Genomic DNA, 20,698 nt, shown 5'->3' on the forward strand with positions numbered 1-20,698 from the left:
CAAACAGCTGAACCTAGAATCAACTGTTTAAAACACATCGAGTTAAGTTAAAATGTGGAAAAATAAGTTTTTACTATACTATGCAAATAAGAAAACACTCGTTTTAAGAAATAAATGATGTTCAACAACAAAAGTGTACTAATGTGTAAGCTAAGGAAAAAAAACCAAACAAAACAAAACCTCAAACTAAAAACAAGGGAAAAAACCCCCAAAAACATAAGGCTTATCTAGATCCAAATGGGGTAAGAGGGAAAAAGAAAACTCATTTCCTTTCATTAAAAATCAGAGTGCAACATCTATAGTTAAACAACTTTATTAACATAGTCAAGCAGTGATTAACATTCACATCTATTATGTCACATCATACAAATGTAAATACAAAATTACTACAGTACAATATATATTCTCTGCATGATCCAAAATATTTGGTGGCCCCAAAAAACTCTCTTTAAAATTCAGCAGCTTATCAAAAATTAAAACCGTATTCTATTTAAAATGGAGATCTGTTAGCACAGAGTTAGACTTCAAGAAATATCAATTTAGTACAGTTTGAGAAGTTGCAGGAGGATATGTTTGAAGGACACATTCTAACATAGTGTGGCAGGTACACGAAACATCAGATTTAAAGCTTTTAAGCGTAACTCATACAACCTAAGTTGTCAGCAGAAAGATCCAGTTATTTATAACTAAAGCTAATGCTACTAAATTATTGCACCCAATGTTAACATTAAGTGTAAAACTGTTTTGTAATATGAAGTCATTTACCACGTTTAAACATCTCTTCTCACAAGATGATAATCTATTAAGTAAAACTAATCATACAGTATTGTCTAATTATTGTCTCCATAAAAATCACCCAAGCTCAATTTGCTTATATATCCATAAAGGAAAACAACAACAAAGTAGTATGCGGAAAGTACAGTGGAACCCCTTTATGAGGCCGACATTAGAAGGGGACCAACACTGCCTTATAGGCTAACCATATTATAATAGGCTTTCAGAAAGATGTAAGACCTGCGAAATAGCTAATCTTGAATAATACCAAGCCACAGTATAAGGAAATTCTATGGTAGATAAACAAAAATTGCAATGAAAAGAAAAACTGCTTTTCTTATTAGTGATACACTGCTTGGCAAATAGATTTGGCTTGGTTTTAAAATGTACAAGAGGTGAAAAAAAATCACCATTTTAACTTCTTTCAAAGTCATGCATACATTCAGCTATTATGCATCTTTTAAAAAACAAAATACATTCTGGAATACAAACCACAATGAACAATTGTGTAATTTAAATGTGTACCTTTAAAATTAATATGTATAATAACTAGGCATAAAGAATTATCTACGTAAATAATGCTAATGGGTGAAAGATCTACGTAAGAATGAAAAAATTAGTCACAACTCACCTGGAAAGCCTAAAGGTGAATAAAACTAACTTTTATGTAAAATTTAATTTTAGAGAGGCATTAGAAGTATCTCCACATTTAATACAGTATAAAATGCACTACGTTGGTATACAATGCTATATTGCATGGTATTATTACCAGATAATATTGTTAACAACACAGCTCATTATTGATCTGACCTTTCATTTAGATTATCCCAGGCCCATAACTATCTGAAGACCAGTTTTCTTAAAGGTTCCAAGGCCTACACTTCAGTAACAATACTAGTACCAACAGTTAGTTTCCCCGCCTTGTATTATTTGCAAAAATAATTCAGTAAGCAAAGCTGTGTGTGTTTTAAAGTACTATCAAAGGAAGGACTTAAATTGCAGTTATGCATGATACACTCTTCCCCTGGGAAGAATGCTTTTGCACCATTATCTGTTAATACATTCAATATGAATAATATAGATTAACCATATGAAGCAAAAAAACACTTTTTCCTCATGGCAAAGGACTTAAATTTAGACTAAAGAGTTTAAGATGTAATTAATTTATTTCTGGCTTTTCTGCTAGGTAGAATAATTTTATATAGGGGAGAAAAATGTCCACTTTCCTATTTGAGAGTCTGAAGAAAATGAGGACCAAATGTAGCTCATTTTCAGTTAAACCTGCACGCAGGCGGCTTGTCAGGAGGGCTTTATACCACCCCAGTCTGCTAGAATATTAGGAAAAAAATCAGACTAAATGGAAAGAGTCTCAATGAAATACACTAAAAAACAAAGAATGTAAGTAGGATGACCCTTTATAAGCATGTCACCAAAGCAAAAACAATACAAGAGTATTCACCTGAGATAAAACTTGTATCTGAATATTTTATAACTGAGTAGACAAAGCATTTCAAGAGGAAAGTCCATTGAAATTAGTTTAAAATATACATCTGATCCTATTTTACAATATATGCAATTTAAGCAATTCAGATGAAAAAGTCTTAACCAAAAAAATCACAGTGTTTATCAATATGTTAATTACAAAATGTATGCTACTTGTTTTGTTTTTAAGATGTAATGGCTTGGTTAAGTGTTTTAAAATCTATTCTTCTGAAATCTAACTTGCGTAACAAAATCAAGTAGCAATAATGTAAAGCATCAGAACTGGCTCTTAAAAGATTATTTACATGTTGATTATTTGGGAAATAACCAACCAAAAAATATAAAAAAGTGATTTTTTTTTTTCTAACACAGTATGAAGTCATTGAAGAGATCAGACAATACAAAAAGCAAAATTCTTTCCTGAATAAATGAATACCTGTGTCACTAAGTTCACTCACTAATGGACTGTAACATGGAACTGCCAAACATGCATTTAAGTTATATTAATTACACTTTCTGTTTCCAACTTAGGTTGATCAGCAGCTTTGTTCTGTTAGAATCCTTCAAAGAGAGAAGCTCAAACAGGAAAAAGAAGGCATATATAAAACAGTAAACACTGACCTCCTGAGGTTCCTACAACATAAAAATATTCAAGTAGAAAATCTACATCACTTAGCAGCGGCTATTTCTGTAGTTGAGCACACTAACAGCGTTTTAGTGTGTAAGGAGCAGATGAAGTAAGCCGTGCTTTAAGCATGCCAAGAGGCAGAAACACTGGAATGTAACAAAGACAAACTCACAATTTCATAGACATTCAGTCAACATTCAAAACTATTAAGACTACACCACAAGAATTAAGTTGCTTTATATATATCCCATGATGTATTAGGTTTTATCAGAATAAATGCTAAATCAGAGCTTACCTCAAAAGATAACTTAAATGGCTTCTGCAAATTCCTGTTCTACACTATGTATCTGAAATATAAATTAGGAAGAAACAATAACCTCAAGGGGAAAAATACAGAAAAAATCCCAATACAAATTTAGGTTGCCAGTCATATTTACCTATTTTTATTATTTTCAAATTAAATTTCATTTAAATTAAAAAAATGTCAAGTGACTACAAAGCTGGGTGCATTTTTAATAGTGTTACTCATCTGCCTAATTGGAAACTAATTTTTAACCAGACAGGTGACAATATTGCCTTTAGTCAGTACAGAATTGTCAACCACAGGTTCAAAAAACTTTACTGAAGATTGTTTTTATGTGTTTTAAATTGAATTTGGTCATTTCAATTTAAAATATTATCTATTCCAGAATACTAAACTAGCTCTCATATTATTCTAAGTATTTGAAACACTACAGAATATCACTATAATCTAAGAATAAAACAGCTACTCTACTCAGTTACTAAAGACTAACAGGGAAGAAAATTTTGAGTCCCCAGTGAAGCAATGGTACTAGAAAGCAAAATGCTGTATACCCTCTGAATCCAACTTATAATTTAAAAAATATTAGGCACTATAAAATAATTTAATTTCAGGCTCTACAGACTGAAATTTGCAAAGCCAAAGTAGAGGAAAGGTGAAAGAACGTGTTAAAACAAAACAAAACAAAAAAATACACACACACACACACATAATAACAAAAACCTTTCTGCATGCTACCATGCATTTGAAATTTTTGAAACAGTATAAATTCACACGCACACAGCTCAAACTTCAGTGCAATGGCTGTATCATTCAACACTTTTAGAGAATAGAACCATGCAAAGAGGAGCAACTGCTTATAAAAATGGTTACTCAGTATTTATTCTGCAATGCGAAGGTGACAAACTAAAATATAAAAAGGCTGTTATGGCTTAACATTTTTGTTGCAGATTAAATATGCAGCATTGAAAAATGGAAAGGCGTGGCTTCATCTCTGACCAGCAGAGTTAAAAAGAAAAATCTCTCCATTTTCCTTCATCATGGGATACACTGTTCAGGCAATCCAAATTAATAAAGACTTGCACTTTCATATGAACACAAGATCAAGTGTACCAGTTAGGTTTTCACATTCACAGTATATAAGAAAATACACATGGAAGGAAAAGTAAAGGGTTAACTTAACAAGGATTTATTCACAGGAATACATGTAAGTAGAGAAAAATAACAGAAAAGCTAAACAAATGAAATGAAGAGGATCCAAACCAACTTTCACTCTGTAGCTTTTAACTTGCACCCTGTGTGCATATATCTAGGGCACAGAGGGCCACCAACATGCGCCAAAATACAGTGTAGGAACCCTGCATTACATCCATTAACTTAAACATATCTTTAAGATCATGCTTTGAACAAAAAAGGGAAGCTTAGAAGGCAGTATGTTGAGTGGGAATAAACATTGAAATATAGCAATCATTTTTCAACTTCTACAATTGTCTTTATGTGCCAACTAACATTTATGCAGCCTTTTACAGATCTTTTACCATGTAATTTAAATTTTAGGAGTTTTGATAAAATCACTAGTAGTATATAACCATGCAGAAAGCACATCACACTGACAGCACAGAGGCAAAGATTTTGCACAGGTATATCAGCTTTCCACATTGTGCAGGTTACACACGATACAATATCAATCTTATCCTAACAGATCCTAAAAAAGATATTTCAAGGCCTACCTGTAACTACAGTACTTTATATATCTATATTCTTAATAAAAAATAAAATCCACAAATCTTAAAAAGGAACTTTAAATGCAGGGCTATATTGAATTGGTAAACTGCAACACAAACTGGCGCAACATAGGTAAATGAATACCAATCTCACTCTATGTGATGCAAGCATGCTACTTTCCCACTAATTTCAATTACTTTCAACCACTATGAGCCAGAATGCATGCCTGAACCTTAAACTGCACTTTAAAAAATAACATCTTGGCCTAGAAATTAAATCTAATGAAGTATAACCATCAAATTATATCTGCTACATTAATGTTCAATGCAAAATTAAGATGTCATCTTTAGTTTGATATGCCCAACCCCATTTATTCCTCCCTCCCTGCCCATCCCAAAAAAGGTAAAAGGAGTGACTCATTTGGCATTTCACAGGGTGCTTCATTGTTTATGTTTGTTTTGCTTTATTTCCAACTTTTTTGGGGTACCTTAAATTGTAACTTCCAAGAACCTGCTTCTACTATGGGAAGGCAAGCTGATTTTAACTATATTAGTTTTGTTTGTGTAGTTCTTCACCAACATGCAAAACAAGGCCCCATCATGTGGGAAAACTTATATAAAAAAACTTTAAATTAAAAAAAAAAAAAAAAGCTTCTTTACTATTTGTAACTCCCATTCTTAGGTTTCCTTTATTGTGCGCTGTAGAATTGTTCCTCTTTCTTGTCCCTAGGCATCATTTATATGGTTCTTGTTTTGGTACAATTCCCCATAATATTCCACAATGTACTGTTTTGTGAGTAGACTGAATAGATTTTTTTTTTTTTTTTTTTTTTTTTTTTGCTTCTTCACATCCACTGCGGAGTTGTAACTGGAGACATATTTCCACCCACAAAAGCTCCAGATGTTAAAACGTTTCCCAACATCGACTTAATACAGTGACGGCAACACCTCCCTCCCGCCCCTCCCAGTAGGGTTGGGATTGTACTGTATTCCCTACTGGTTTACCCTTCCCCCCTGTAAAGGGTAACATTTTCCCTGGGTGCAGAGGCTCCCTCATAGTCTCCAAGACTGAAGGACCTATAAGAAAAAGAACAAAAACAATTTTATCTTTAACGATCGTTTGTCTTTCAAAGCCAGTGGAGCACAAAATTAATCAAATAAGAATACTATCTTTACCCATAAAGAAAATGAGAAGTTTGGACAAATTGCCTAAGATCATGTTAGTCATAACTACACTGCTTCCTTCTCTTATGGCGCTGAATTGTGCTGCATCAGGTATGAAAGTGAGGCCAAGCTGGGTAGCAGAGTTGTACAGACAGGCGTACAACACTTTGTATAGATGAAATATGGCTTGTATGATGCTATTAATCTAATTCTTTATCCCCTTTTGCAAAATGGGACCCAATGGGAACTGGTTATTTATTATATAACAAGTGGCCTTATTTTCTTGAAAATTAAGTAGCCCTTTCTTTAGGACAACCCTCAGAATGAAAACACCATCTTTCTCCCCCCCAGTATTCTCAATATTAAGCAAACAAAAATTCAACCTATCAAAACACAAAGGAGCATTTTTTATTTGGTGTTGTCTGGTATTTTAGCCTAGAAGGCACTAGAAGTGTTCATTACCACAGCAGGGTTACTACATTCAGTAAATATCAAAAAACAAATTCTACATAAAAAAAGAGAGAAAAGCAAATTTAACATTTATTTATTTATTTTGGAGATAGCACCTTGCTCTGTCACCCAGGCTGGAATGCAGTGGGGTGAATATGGCTTACTGAAGCCCCAACCTCCTGTGTTCAAGCAAACCTCCTGCTTCAGCCTCCTGAGTAGCTGGGAACATAGGTGCATACCACCACGTCCAGCTAATTTTTTAAATGTTTTTCATAGAGATGGAGGTCTCATCATGTTGCCCAGGCAGGTCTCAAACTCCTGGGCTCAAGCAACGCTCCCACCTCAGCCTCCCAAAATGCTGGAATTATAGATGGGGGCCATTACACCCTGCCTACACTTGCCTTCTTGATGTTCCTAATTCTCATTCTGATCCTATTTCATTTGGTCATTTCCACTATCTTCCAGTCACTTGGTTTTCCTGGTAAGACCTTTTTTCTATGCTAAACAGTTTTAATGATAAAAAGGATATTAAGAAATAAGGTAAGATTACTGGGAGATTAAACTGTTACCTGACAGTGGTCCTTTTACAAACAGAACTCTACTACCCACTGATGCCAAATTTTGGCCATTTATGAACGTTCATGTGAATTCACAGAGGGCAGTTAATCCATCTGTGTAGAAATACAAGCAACCCACCCCCCTTTTCTCCTGCCTCTGAAGAAAGGGAAGAGGAGTATAAAAAGGCAGGAATAAAAGATACTGATCTATTTTTAGCTCTAATTACAAAATCGAGAACTATTTCATACCTTGTCTTAGAACAGTTGATTCATAATTGGTGATGAGACCACAGAGGTAATAAATCTGAAAGTGATTCACTTAAGTAATTTTATTTTCTATTTATATGAGATGGAGTCTTGCTCTGTCCCCCAGGCTGGAGTGCAGTGGCACGATCTTGGCTCACTGCAACCCCCATCTCCCAGGTTCAAACAATATTCCCACCTCAGCCTCCTGAGTAGCAGGGACTACACGAACGTGCCACCACCACGTGGCTAACTTTTGTATTTTTAGTAGAGGTGGGTTTTCACCATGTTGGCCAGGCTGGTCTCAAACTCCTGACCTCAAATGACCCGCCCGCCTTAGCCTCCCCAAGTGCTGGGATTACAGGCACGAGCCACCACGCCTGGCCCACTTAAGTAATTTTAAATTTAAAGCGCAAGATAGAAAGATATGAGGCTATGTTTTATTCAACCTCTATAGAAAACAAATAGCTTTTTATTCTATTTAGTAGTTTGAAATGATAGCCCTAACAAAATTTTCTTCATCCTGAAAATTTCCAAACTTCTTATAACTTACCCCTAATTTTGGGACTGCAGCTTAAGTGTATTAGATTAAACACCATAAAAAGCTGCAAGACGCTCTTTTAAGGGAAGAGGAAACTGGTCAGAGAAACGCCTCCAATTTTCATCGCCAACTTGATTTTTAAATCCATGAAGGATCTGTAAGAGTGAAAAACCATTAATTTATCACTAACAAAAGAGAAAAACAGATCTGCATAGTTTCTGAAATCCAACACAACTGATTTTATTATTTATAAATTTTATCCATTTTAAAGTAGCAATTCTCAAACTTTGTAGGATTCTACACCATTCCCTGCTAATATGTTTCGGCTGTGTGTGCCCACCCAAATCTCATATTGAATTGTACTCCCATAATTCCCATGTGTTGTGGGAGGGACCTGGTGGGAGATAATTGAATCATGGGGTCAGTTTTTCCTATACTCTTCTGGTGGTAGTGAATAAATCTCATGAAATCTGATGGTTTGATAAGGGGAAACCCATTTCACTTGATTCTCATTCTTTTTCTTGCCTGCTGCAATGTAAGACGTGCCTTTCACTTTCCACCATGACAGTGAGGCCTCCCCAACCACATGGAACTGTGAGTTGAATTAAACCTCTTTCTTTTGTAAATTACCCAATCTTGGGCACATCTTTTTTTGTTGTTGTTGTTGGGGACAGAGTTTACTCTTGTTGCACATGCTGGAGCGCAATGGCACGATATCACTGCAATCTCCACCTCCTGGGTTCAAGCGATTCTCCTGCCTCAGCCTCCTGAGTAGCCGGGATTACAGGCGTCCGCCACCATGCCCAGCTAATTTTTTATATTTTTAGTAGAGATGGGGCTCCACCATGTTGGCCAGGCTGGTCTGGAATTCCTGACCTCAGGTGATCCACCTGCCTCGGCCTCTCTCAAAGTGCTGGGATTACAAGTGTGAGCCACCGCGCCCGGCCCTCGGGCATATCTTTATCAGCAGCCTGAATATGGACTAATACACCTGCCTTTCCTAAAAGTACCTCATAGCATATGCTTAAACTCTGCTTTGAGAAGTTTAGAATTTGGCAAGTATTCCAGTAACAGACATACTCTAAGCAATCTGATACCATACTAATGAAAAAACAGAGAAGTAGAGAAGTCATCCAAGTAATACAATTTTTATGTAGTATTTTTTCAAACTGGAAATATACAAGCTTTGAGCTCATGACAAACTACAGTTCACTAACTTTAATCTTGGGTGATTCAAATGTGTAACTGCATTTTATTTTTTACTGTGGTTGAGTACTGATGAGTTAATCAAAAGGGGGTATTGACAAAGCAAATAGGCCGGGCGCAGTGGCTCATGCCTGTAATCCAGCACTTTGGGAGGCTGAGGCGGGCGGATCACGAGGTCAGGAGTTCGAGACCAGCCTCACCAACATGGTGAAACCCCACCTCTACTAAAAATACAAAAATTAGCTGGGCATGGTGGTGCGTGCTTGCAATCCCAGCTACTCAGGAGGCTGAGGCAGGAGAATCGCCTGAACCCAGGAGGCGGAGGTTGCAGTGAGCTGAGATCATGCCACTGCACTCCAGCCTGGGAGACAGAGCGAGACTCCGCCACCAAAAACATAAACAAAGCAAATAATGACATGGGCTTACTCCTGTGGCGGCCATTTAGATTTACTCTTTTTCAGATTATACTCCAAATCTCCATTTCCACTTGAAAAACATGTACTATTTTCCTTAAATGGAATAATGGGACCACCTAAACTAGTGGTACACTTGGGAAAATACTTTCAAAGTGCATCCTCTACAGATAGGAGTCACTGCTAGGCCGGGCGTGGTGGTTCACGCCTGTAATCCCGGCACTTTTGGAGGCCGAGGCGGGCGGATCACGAGGTCAGGAGATCAAGACCATCCTGGCTAACATGGTGAAACCCCGTCTCTACTACAAATACAAAAATTAGCTGGGCATGGTGGTAGTGGGTGCCTGTAGTCCCAGCTACTCGGGAGGCTGAGGCAGGAGAATGGCGCGAACCTGGGAGGTGGAGCCTGCAGTGAGCTGAGATCGCACCACTGTACTCCAGCCTGGGCAACAGAGTAAGACTCCATCTCAAAAAAAAAAAAAAAAAAAAGGAGTCACTGCTGTATTTTAAGAAAAGATCAAACCAACTTTGTTACCAAGAATAAGAGTTATATATATAAACTATTGATACTGACTTGAAGAGCCTAAGTTTTGTAAAAAATGTAAACATAATTTAAAGTTTTCCACTAGGATATTAACAGTCCCAAGATGACGCATTATAAACACTTATTAGTTACCTTACAGAACATGTCTCTGAGATCATCTTTTGGGTTAATCCATGATGCAACGGCATCACAAAAAAATATAAAATCCTGTAACAAGCAAGAAATACATCTTAGGTTGACATTGTATTTGTCAAACTCAGCAAAAGATATATGTAAACCTTGGAGTTTAGAATCTAGCTTAAAAAAGGAAACATTTAAAAATTAACTATGATCATGAGGAATTAGAAGAGATTACCTTAATGGCTGTCCCTATTAGCCCACAGTCAAGGAACCTCAACTCATTCAGTTTATACTGGACTTTAATGTCCTCCATCACACAACAAAATAACCCCCTGTGCAGTAAATGTTCAGCATCAGAAATGAACTGAAAGCACCAAATCGACACCTATAAAAATACTCTTTCACTTACCAGATTAAAGAAAAACATAAAATCAATGACCTTACAGTTCTGACTAGCCAAGAACTTAAAGCTAGCTAAATATATGTTAAATGACCTTGATTTGAAATAGAGAAATTAGTGATTTCAAGGTCCATTTTCAGACAAAACTTAAGTGAAACAACCAAAAATTAGAGAAAAACTAATTATGTAATTACAAATACCCAATCCAAACAAGAACAAAAAACCCAACTTTTGGACAATTCCTTAAAAGACAATCAGGCTATTCTGACTACAAGAACAAGATGACAATATGCTTTAAGCATTTCATTAAAACATTCTCTCAATCTTGCCTATCATACTGAAACATTAACAGTTCAACAAACAGCATTCAACATAATGCTGATTTTCTGACATGTCAACTATAAATTTTACTAATAAATTCAGAGAACATCACTAATTTCAAAAAATTTGGTAATACCACAGTATGTGTATAAGATGCTTATTTAAGCAAATAAGACTTGCTTAACACAATTTATTCAAATTATGTCTTCCAAATACCAAATCTGATGTTAAAAATTTAAATGCACAGATACCTAGAATTTGTGATTAAAAAATTTAAATGTAAATAAACCTATGACATTTTATTTTAACCATATCCAAAATAAGGTATGTAAATAAAAGTTGTAAAACAGAAATTGCTACCAACTCTTAAATTGGTTTCCTTCCATGCTTTCTTTTCCTCCAACTCTTAAGTTGGTAGCAATTTTATGATCATACATGTGCTACTTTTATCATCTTAAAACATTAATTCAGATGGAGACCACGGTGAAACCCCGTCTCTACTAAAAATTACAAAAAAAAAATTAGCCGGGCGCGGTTGTGGGCGCCTGTAGTCCCAGCTACTCGGGAGGCTGAGGCAGGAGAATGGCGTGAACCCGGGAGGCGGAGCTTGCAGTGAGCCGAGATCGCGCCACTGCACTCCAGCCTGGGCTGGGCGACAGAGCGAGACTCCGTCTCAAAAAACAAACAAACAAACAAACAAACAAACAAACAAACATTAATTCAAAGAGAAAGAAACAATAAAATCCTGGTCGGAAGATGCTTTTGAAAAAGATGGTACATGTCGTATCAGATATCTCTAACACACATTTGAGATCACACGAAGTTCTTAAGTATTAAAAAAAAACCAGAAAATGTCAAAAGCTTATTGTGTAACTAGAAACCTCTCAAGATGGCACTAGCTTGTTCTAACAGTAAGTTATGAGTATTTTATGAGTGTGAAATCAGTCAGAAGTTATTATCTAACTCTAACTTGCAGGTTTTCAATGTCTATCACCTATATCAATTTGAATTTTATAAAACAGAATTAACGTTTCTAAAACTGAGTTAAGAAAAACCACAATACAAGCTAGGAAACATCAAACGGTCACAATTTAAAAATGTTCAAAACACCCCTCTCGGAGTGGAAAGTTGGAATTTTCTTGAAAATTAAAAAATGCCAGAAAGTTATTGCTATAAAAGCATTTTTTGGGGGCAGTTTTCTAACTCTTCTGTGTATTCCTGGACACCAAAGTTTAGTTCTTCGCTTCCCTCCCTCAACTACTTTTTTTTTCCCCAGACAAAGTCTTGCTCTTGTCTCCCAGACTGGAGTGTAATAGCGTGATCTCGGCTCACTGCAACCTCTGCCTCCCAGGTTCAAGCAATTATCCTGCCTTTGCCTCTGGAGTAGCTGGGATTACAGGCACCTGCCACCACGCCTGGCTAATTTTTGTATCTGAAGTAGAGACAGGGTTTCACCATGTTTGCCAGGCTGGTCTTGAACTCCTGACCTTGTGATCTGCCCAACTCAGCCTCCCAAAGTGCTGGGATTATAGGTGTGAGCCACCATGCCTGGCCTCAACTACATTTTTAAATTGATTTGATATATCTTGGGTCTCTTGTCTACAGGTTTCCTTCCATGCTTTCTTTTCCTTAAACATGTCTGCTGAAGAATCCAGGTATTTAACCTAGAGTCCCACAGTTAGTCTTTTGTTCACTGAATATACATGGTGTAATTCAACATGTTTTTGTTTTGCGTGTCTAGAAAATTGGCAGTTGGATCCAGATGCTTAACTGGACTCATGTTCAATACTACTGCCAAATAATTAAAATGTCTACATATAACTTGAACTTGGAAAACAAAGATGAATAAATCATAAGCTCTCAAAATTAGAGCAATTTCAATGGCTGATTTGCATTTCATTTTATTCATTATTTCTAAATCTGATTCAAAGTATTTTATTTAGAACAGAGAGATAGGATTCCTACTATTTGGTCACTTTCTTAAGTGTAGATATCCACAAACTGATATCCAGGGATGGGAGGCAGGGACAAAATAAATAAATGAGGTCTGAAATTTGGATGAAAGAAGCCATGGCCTGATTCAAGACAAGAATATAACCTTGTTGTCCCAATCTGCTGTTACTATCTCATTTCATGACAAAAAATTTTTGGGAAAAAAGGTATTACAATGTCAAGATATTAAGAAATAAACATTTTAAAGGTTTAACTGTATTTTAGTATCTTTGAAAACAGTTAACTTTTTATAATTAAAGTATTAAAATATTTCTTCCTTTAAAATTTTATTAATCAGACATTAAAAACAAATCTTTGTGAAATCTTACTTGGATTACGCCACTGGGATTCACACTGATCATGGTACAAATTCCACGGAATGCTGAATCCTTTTCCTCATTGTCTCTTATGTTTCTCAGAGAGGTGCACCTATTGAATTACAGAATTGAGTTCAGCATTTAAGTAACAAGCAGATTCAATTACAATACTAATGGACAGTATTTAATGGAATAAGCACCACAGTATAGATAATGATTATATTAAAAGAGTTTTTCGGAAAGCTTTAGTTTCATTTACTTATACTTCCTGTTTGTTGGGCCCATCTTATCTCAATACAGTAGAACCAGTGAAATCCACATTTTCTTAATAAATTGCATCTATAAAGTAGATAACTCATTTGAATCTCCCATTTTAAACTATTACTGAGCCTGAGCCAAGAAGAGCAAATTACCAAATTAACTTTTAAAATTGTACTCATGACTTGTATTCCATTAAACACTACTAAAATGATTTGAATTGAAAGATTATCAATTGAAAGAAGCAAAACATAGGATATAGTGCCACAATATAAACTATTACTATATAGCTTATGGTGTAGATGTTTAATTTTTACATTAACAAGTAAATAATATTTTTATACGTAACAAATTTAAACATGTATTTCTTAATGCAATCCAAGTTTCCAAATTAATTCTAAAAAAGAAACGTAATGCAAAACCTAAATTTATAGAATTTGCATGCATCTTTATTTTTCTGGTGGATATTTAAATGCTTTTTATGTATAATCAAGCTTTTTAACACAGCAAGCATGTGACAATCTTATCCCATGCATCAATTAGTCGTTAGCCACAACATAAAATAAATATACATGACGATGCTATTGAAAAACCTCACAAACCTGATAGGACAAGATTAGTCACATGGTTGGCAATGATAAAGGATTGTGATTTTTGTAACCAACTGAAAATATATCTAAAAGTGAGATAGAGAAAGAAAGAGTGAAGAAAAATGAATTAAAAAAAAAGATTGAATAATACACACCAGGGTCTTATAAACTGCTGTAGCATGGGGGCCACCTCTTGAGGACAAACGTAACCAAGACGACCAATTGTTATTGCTAAGGTAACGCAATCACGGTTATACACCACCAAACGCCAACCAAGACATGAGCAAATGAGGGGGGAAGGAGAAAAAATAAAGAAAAAACAACAAATAACTCAGAAACAGAAACCAACAGAATTTGTGTATGATAATAAACATAAGATTTCACCAGTGCTGTTTATTACCACCCCCTAAAATAAGGGGCAGCAACATATATGGCATACTCTTGGAAAAAGAAAAACAAAAGGAAGTAAAAAAATCTAAAGATTGAGAGAACACCAAAAACCATAATGAATTGCTTTTCTCGCTCAATCGAATGTCAAGTTATCATTCTGTTAATAAGATGAGCAGTTAAATGGACAAATTTAGATAACCTTCATTCAAAAGTCAGCCAAAATTTCAGAATTTAATAATAAAATCTAGTTTTTTTCCTGAGGAAATATCAGTAAATGTGATTATATTTCTCAAGTATCTCAAACTAATACAGGTGAAAGTAATTTCCATTCCTTGGAAATTATCTAGGGAATTTAAACCAAATTTTTGGTAGTTTAAAAATTTTTTTGATTAACATTTGCCAAACCAACCAGTGGAAATCTGTTACTTTATATCAAAATCAACTGTCAGATTTTAAGTCTCACGGTACTCACTGAATGAATGGATTAGAATATTGCTATGCTACAATGTCAAATCTCATTTTGACAAACCTCTGGTAATTCAGGTAACAGTCCACTAACTTTAGGCCATATTTGAAATAAAATTCTAATAAAGGAAATTTACAGCCCACTGCAATGACATATGATATGTGGACCATAGGAAAACATAAATATTCTGTTTCTGCTACTAAAGGTACAGCACAAAATAGGTAATACATTATAATAATTACACACTATTATTTTATTTTTTACAATTTTGAAGTGGGCAAACATATATTCACCATAAAAACTAAGGAAGTCTTTAAACTTACAAAGAGCTAAAACAAATGCAACTCGGAACTGCATTCTGCAATTCAAAGGTACGTACATATAAATACATTCATACACAACGGGAAAAAATACAAACAGAAAACAAACCATGAAGTGCTTTAATGGTGTTCTCTCAAAAACTTACAGGTTAACCTTTCATAAAAAAAGGGTAGGGGGTAAAGAAAAATGTTTAAGGATTACTTGAAGCAAACTACACAGATAATACTAAAATCCAGCAGATTCATATGAAGCAAGAGAAAGAAAACCTATGTTCAAAAGACACAAACTATGCAACATTCTCATTAAACAGGCAAGTATGAACAATCCAATGAAACATGCGATAAAGCAGATGATGGTCCATTGAAAAAGTTCAGTGTAGGATATATTAATCGGAAAAAAGCAAATTAATGGCAGACTAAGGAATTGGCTTTATGAAATACTGAGATAATGGTAATTAAAAGCTGCTAAAATCTAGATATTAGCCATTGACAATCATTTTAATAATTTAAAAAACCCACTTTTTTGGGTAAGAAATAAAGAAAACAATACTTTATGCAGCCACTTGTGATAAGTGATAATCTGATGAATCCCAAGTGTGTTTCTCAATAACATCAATTTAGTCCATCAACTTTAGGGCATTACGACTCATTTATTTATGCAGGATATAATCATACTTAAAATATAATCTTATAAATAAAGCCAATTTGTTAAATAAACTATGTAACAAATTCACCAGCTGATATCCCACAAGAAACTTTCATATACATTACACTCAACATTTATTTGCAGTTAAGCATTCACATTTAAAAATAAAAAGAAGTTTTTTTAGGTTCAACAATAATTTTATAATGGCAAGTGTTTCAAATCTGAATGTCATGTATAGGTACTGCATTCTGAAAAGATAAAAACCTAACAGGATTTCATAACCCATCCTATACATAGATTTTTGCACTTTTCAGCAAGAAAATCTAATTCACTTTGTAAAATAAACAGTACCCATACAGCCAAACAGCCAGATAACTGCTTCATAATTAAAAGATTTCCTTCCATACCAGTAAACATTATCAATTTTAATAGCATTAGAATAAAATGAACTTTCTATAATTTAAAAATACCAAATAAAAATGCCTTTGAAAATTAACTTTCTTATTTGGAAAACCTTATTTTAATCTTTGTCTAGTATTCTGGTAGAATACTCATTGAATTATAAATAAATTATAGGAATCATCTTAGTATGTAAAGAAAGGAATGTGCCTGAATGAAAACAAAATTTCTGTCTTTCTGGATTGTTAGCAGCAATCAGGGAGGGTAGAAAGAAAAGGACTCAATTCACCCACAAATGTGTTCTATAGTATGGAAGGTACTCTTTAATATAAACATGCTCTCTATAATGCAAAAGAGAAACAAGCTTCCTAAAAAAAAAAAAAAAAAAATCCCATAACATACTGCCTAAATTCCCAATTCGAAGAAAATTGTATGATGAAATACAAACTACAAATGCCATTGTTATCCAACCAATTTGCCACTGAATCTTTTTGACCACATTTGGACAGATTGAAAAAATAAAAATTACTTCCCAGCTCCCAGTTACTCTTCAAATTGATTTAAAAGCAAAATTCAGGTGGTTCAAATAGTTATCTTAGCTGGGATCCATTTTAGGAAGTATTAAAACACTGGAATAGGGGAGAAAAGTGTTTTTCTGGTTATACCACTAAATATATAACCACTGAAAACTGGTTATAGAATGTAGCTGGAACAGTATATTTCATTACTGAGAATCCAAAATAGCAATTAAATACAAAATAAGCTTGATTTTAAAAGCTAGTTTTGCTTTGGTTTCTCTACGCATATTAAAATTAAAATGCAACAAATTTTCTCTTCACTGAAACAGTTCAGTCATATGGTACCTGTATTCTCTAACAACGTCTTTGGTGTGTTGGGTCTGTTAATGATTTCTACAAGCTGGTGCAACACCATAGGAATATAAGGCTGCATCTCTATACCTAGAGATCATCCCAAAAAGAAAAAAACAAAACAGAAAAATTGAACGTTAAAATATCAATGTGAAATTTTGCTTCCCTTATTAACTCTGATGTGTCATACAAATACAGAAACATAAATAATTAAAATTAAAGCAATTACAAAAATATCAAGGCACCTAAAAATTTATATTTTATTTATTTATTTATTTAGAGACAAAGTTTTGCTCTGTCGCCCAGGTTGGAGTGCAGTGGTGTAATCTCAGCTCACCAAAACCTCTGCCTCCCAGGTTCAAGTGATTCTCCTGCCTCAGCCTCCTAAGTAGTTGGGATTATAGGTGCCCGCTACCACGCCAGCTAATTTTTGTATTTTTAGTAGAGACGGGGTTTCACCATGTTAACCAGGCTGGTCTCGAACTCCTGACCTCAGGTGATCTGCCCACCTCAGCCTCCCAAAGTGCTAGGATTACAGGCGTGAGCCACCGTGTCAGGCCTTACGCTTTTAAATAGGGAAAAACATCTTACCCATTTGAATGGAGATTTCTCCAATTGCCCATGTGGCATTGTTGCAGACTGAAATGAATTCTGGATTTAGGTTGGTTCCCAATATTGGCATGAAATCAGCTAGAAAAAAAATTTAAACTATGTAGTAAACTTTTCAATAGCAGTATATTGTATTTTAAAGGAAATCTACTAGATGGAAACAAAAATCTAAGCAAGAAATAACAAGTTTCACCATTAAAAAAACTACTGCAACATCGATTTAAAAATCAGTGGAAAAAGGCGACTGTATTTAAAAATATTTTTAAAAGGGGTTGGTAATGTTTATCTTAAGAAAGCAGTATCTGGCCAATGAACTTTCATATAAAGTTGAACAGGAAATACGAGTTTGGGTATATTTTACAAAATACCACTAAAAAGAGTTGGTCAGAGTAATCTCTTGTAATTAGATGAAAAAAAAAATCAATGATTATGGCTTTTAAAGCAACTTTCACTCTTGTGCTCTGATTGTGGTCTCTGAATATCATTTTCCACTAAAAAAAAAAAAAAAGACTCTCAGAAAATGTCACATTACAGGCAAAGGCAGAAAATGTGTAAAATAAGTGGACTACCTCGTCGTAACGAAAGGACTTGGGAGCCAACTTAAGTTCTCACTGCAAGCAGTACAACAGCTTGAAGATCATGAAGTCACACTGGCACTAAAAAAAACCCAAAAACTAAACTCTGAAACATCAAAGATACTTTTGGAGGATGCTAGGAATCAATTCATTTTCTCAAAATCGGTAAATAAAAAAGAATCAAGTATTTATCTTGCCTCTGCTATATGATTTTACCTCAGGGCAGTAATCTATTGATATGGGAAATGTCTCTCTATATAAGCATCTTTATTATTAAATGAAGAATTAGAATATCATAATTTTTTAAACCCCTAATAAATCAGGAGATGTAAGCCAGGGTTTCTTGATCTCAGCAATACTGACAGTTTGGGCCAGATCATTTTTTTGTTGGGGGGAAGAGGAGCTGTCTCCTGTATGATAAGATGTTTAGCAACATCCTTTGCCTCTACCTACTAGACATCAAAGGCACCTCTCCAGCGTTAAACAAAATGTCTCCAGACATTGGCAAATGTTCCCTGAATGGCAAAATTGTCCCTAGTTGAGAACCACTGATTGAGACAATCATCAAGATTGATAACATAAAAAAAAGGAGGGACAACTAGACACTATGTAGGTACCTCCTTAAGAAAGTACACAATACCATCTATAAAGTCTTAAAAACAAAACAACGTAAATCTCATTAAACCTCAGTCTCTGTATCAAAACAATTTACAGTAAATACAACGGACAAAGGAACATGTTAAAGACATCAGAAAGATGCAATCAGTAAAATTCACAGTATAGTAAACTCTTCAGAATAAAAAACATGGTTTAACAAAAAACAATTGTAAGAAGAGGTAGTATGTACTAAAATATTGTGACTTCTAACGCTGTGTTTGAGATTTGCTCCAAAATATCTGAGATCTATGTGTCTCTCACCATTGACAACAATATATAGGAAACATGGCTGGACAGCTGAAGCTGGGTGATAGGAGGTTTGTTACATTTTTTCTACTTTTGTACATCTTAAAAACTTTATAATAAAAAAATCAAATCCTTTCATGTAAATTTCAACTAAAAAACTAAATTAGATGGTAAATATGAGAATCATAAGCTTCCCATAAGAATTCATTATACTGTTAGGTTTAAACTTGATGGTTCTTAATGTATCATAATTTATGTTAACGTTTTTTGAGAAATGCTTATTACACAAAAGCACGATTATATCAGATGATAAAACATTCAATAAATATTTTAAATTAAGGTTTAAATCAAGTATTAAAACAATTTTTTTTCTTTTTTCTTTTTTTTGAGACGGAGTCTCACTCTGTCACCCAGGCTGGAGTGTAGTGGTACAATATCGGCTCACTGCAAACTCCACCTCCCGGGTTCAAGCGAGTCTCCTGCCTCAGTTTCCCAAGTGGCTGAGACTACAGGCACATGCCACCACGCCCAGCTAAATTTTTGTATTTTTAGTAGAAGCTGGGTTTCACTGTGTTAGCCAGGATGGTCTTGATCTCCTGACCTCACGACCTGCCCACCTCGGCCTCCCAAAGTGCTAGGATTACAGGTGTGAGCCACCATGCCCGGCCATATTAAAACAATTGTTATCCAGCATGCTGAGATACAGAAAAGGGGGGAAAAATCCCATAACGCATTTATAATCCATAGGTTTGAGAACAATTCATGGTACAACATTCAAGGAACTCCTTATCATTGTCACAAAAGGCCAAGACAAATGCTATGCTAGTCTCGAACCTCGCACTCCTGACGTCAAGTGATCTGCCTGCCTTGGCCTCCCAAAGTGCTGGGATTACAGGTGCGAGCCACCAGGCTCAGGCTCAGTTAGAGTAACATTTGTTGGAAGTTTTCTGCAGTATCTGAAAAAGTATGCTGGTTTATTAGAGAATAATAAACTGATTATTACTATTTCTGTGTACCTCTACCAAAAAGGTGGCTACTCAAAAAAAGGATCTATTAACTAGGCCGTGGTACCAAGGCTTCCATGGTGGGCATGTCCTTTAAAGTATTATTACTAAGATTTCCTCCAGTAACAGGAGCGCCTAAAAAGCTGAGATGATGGCAAGCTCAAGGAAATTTTAGGGGTTCCTGCCATCTTGCCTGTTTCAGTCAGAGCAACTTCACTTTAACCAATAAAGTGTACATTTATAAATGCTGGGATTCCATGCAATTTCAGTTTAATAATAAAAAACAAAGCTGATGTAAAAATAACTTAAAAAACCATATTCATAGCAGTAGAAAATATTCATACCTATACAAGGCTTAACATGCTGAAAGCAAGCTTTTGTGAGGTCACCTAACAGGGCAAAAGAACTCTGTCGAACTTCTGGCATTTTATCCTACAAGAAATAAGAAGAAATTAACCCCAATGTGACACAGAGAAACAGGCTTCAATTTAT

General features: G+C 35.0%; 1 protein-coding gene across 4 annotated transcripts in view; it reads right to left on the reverse strand.

Annotated features, from left to right (window-relative positions):
- Positions 1-297: 297 nt before the first annotated feature.
- Positions 298-20,698, reverse strand: part of LOC105475169 (transportin 1) — a 98,534-nt gene continuing 78,133 nt past the window's right edge. For 3 of the 4 annotated variants that reach the window (XM_011730201.2, XM_011730204.3, XM_011730202.3), the window contains exons 18-25: positions 20,551-20,638; positions 17,707-17,805; positions 17,110-17,205; positions 14,181-14,256; positions 13,190-13,289; positions 10,160-10,234; positions 7,877-8,019; positions 298-5,986 (exon numbers count right to left, since the gene is read on the reverse strand). In XM_011730201.2, the coding sequence (XP_011728503.1) occupies positions 7,912-8,019; positions 10,160-10,234; positions 13,190-13,289; positions 14,181-14,256; positions 17,110-17,205; positions 17,707-17,805; positions 20,551-20,638 (642 nt within the window). In that variant the 3' untranslated portion in view covers positions 298-5,986; positions 7,877-7,911. Of the gene's footprint in view, positions 5,987-7,876; positions 8,020-10,159; positions 10,235-13,189; positions 13,290-14,180; positions 14,257-17,109; positions 17,206-17,706; positions 17,806-20,550; positions 20,639-20,698 lie in introns of those variants that run through there. The other variant, XR_011624920.1, reaches the window with a different exon arrangement.

Source organism: Macaca nemestrina, chromosome 6 (genome assembly GCF_043159975.1).
Source record: "Macaca nemestrina isolate mMacNem1 chromosome 6, mMacNem.hap1, whole genome shotgun sequence".
NCBI classification, from domain to species: Eukaryota; Metazoa; Chordata; class Mammalia; order Primates; family Cercopithecidae; genus Macaca; species Macaca nemestrina.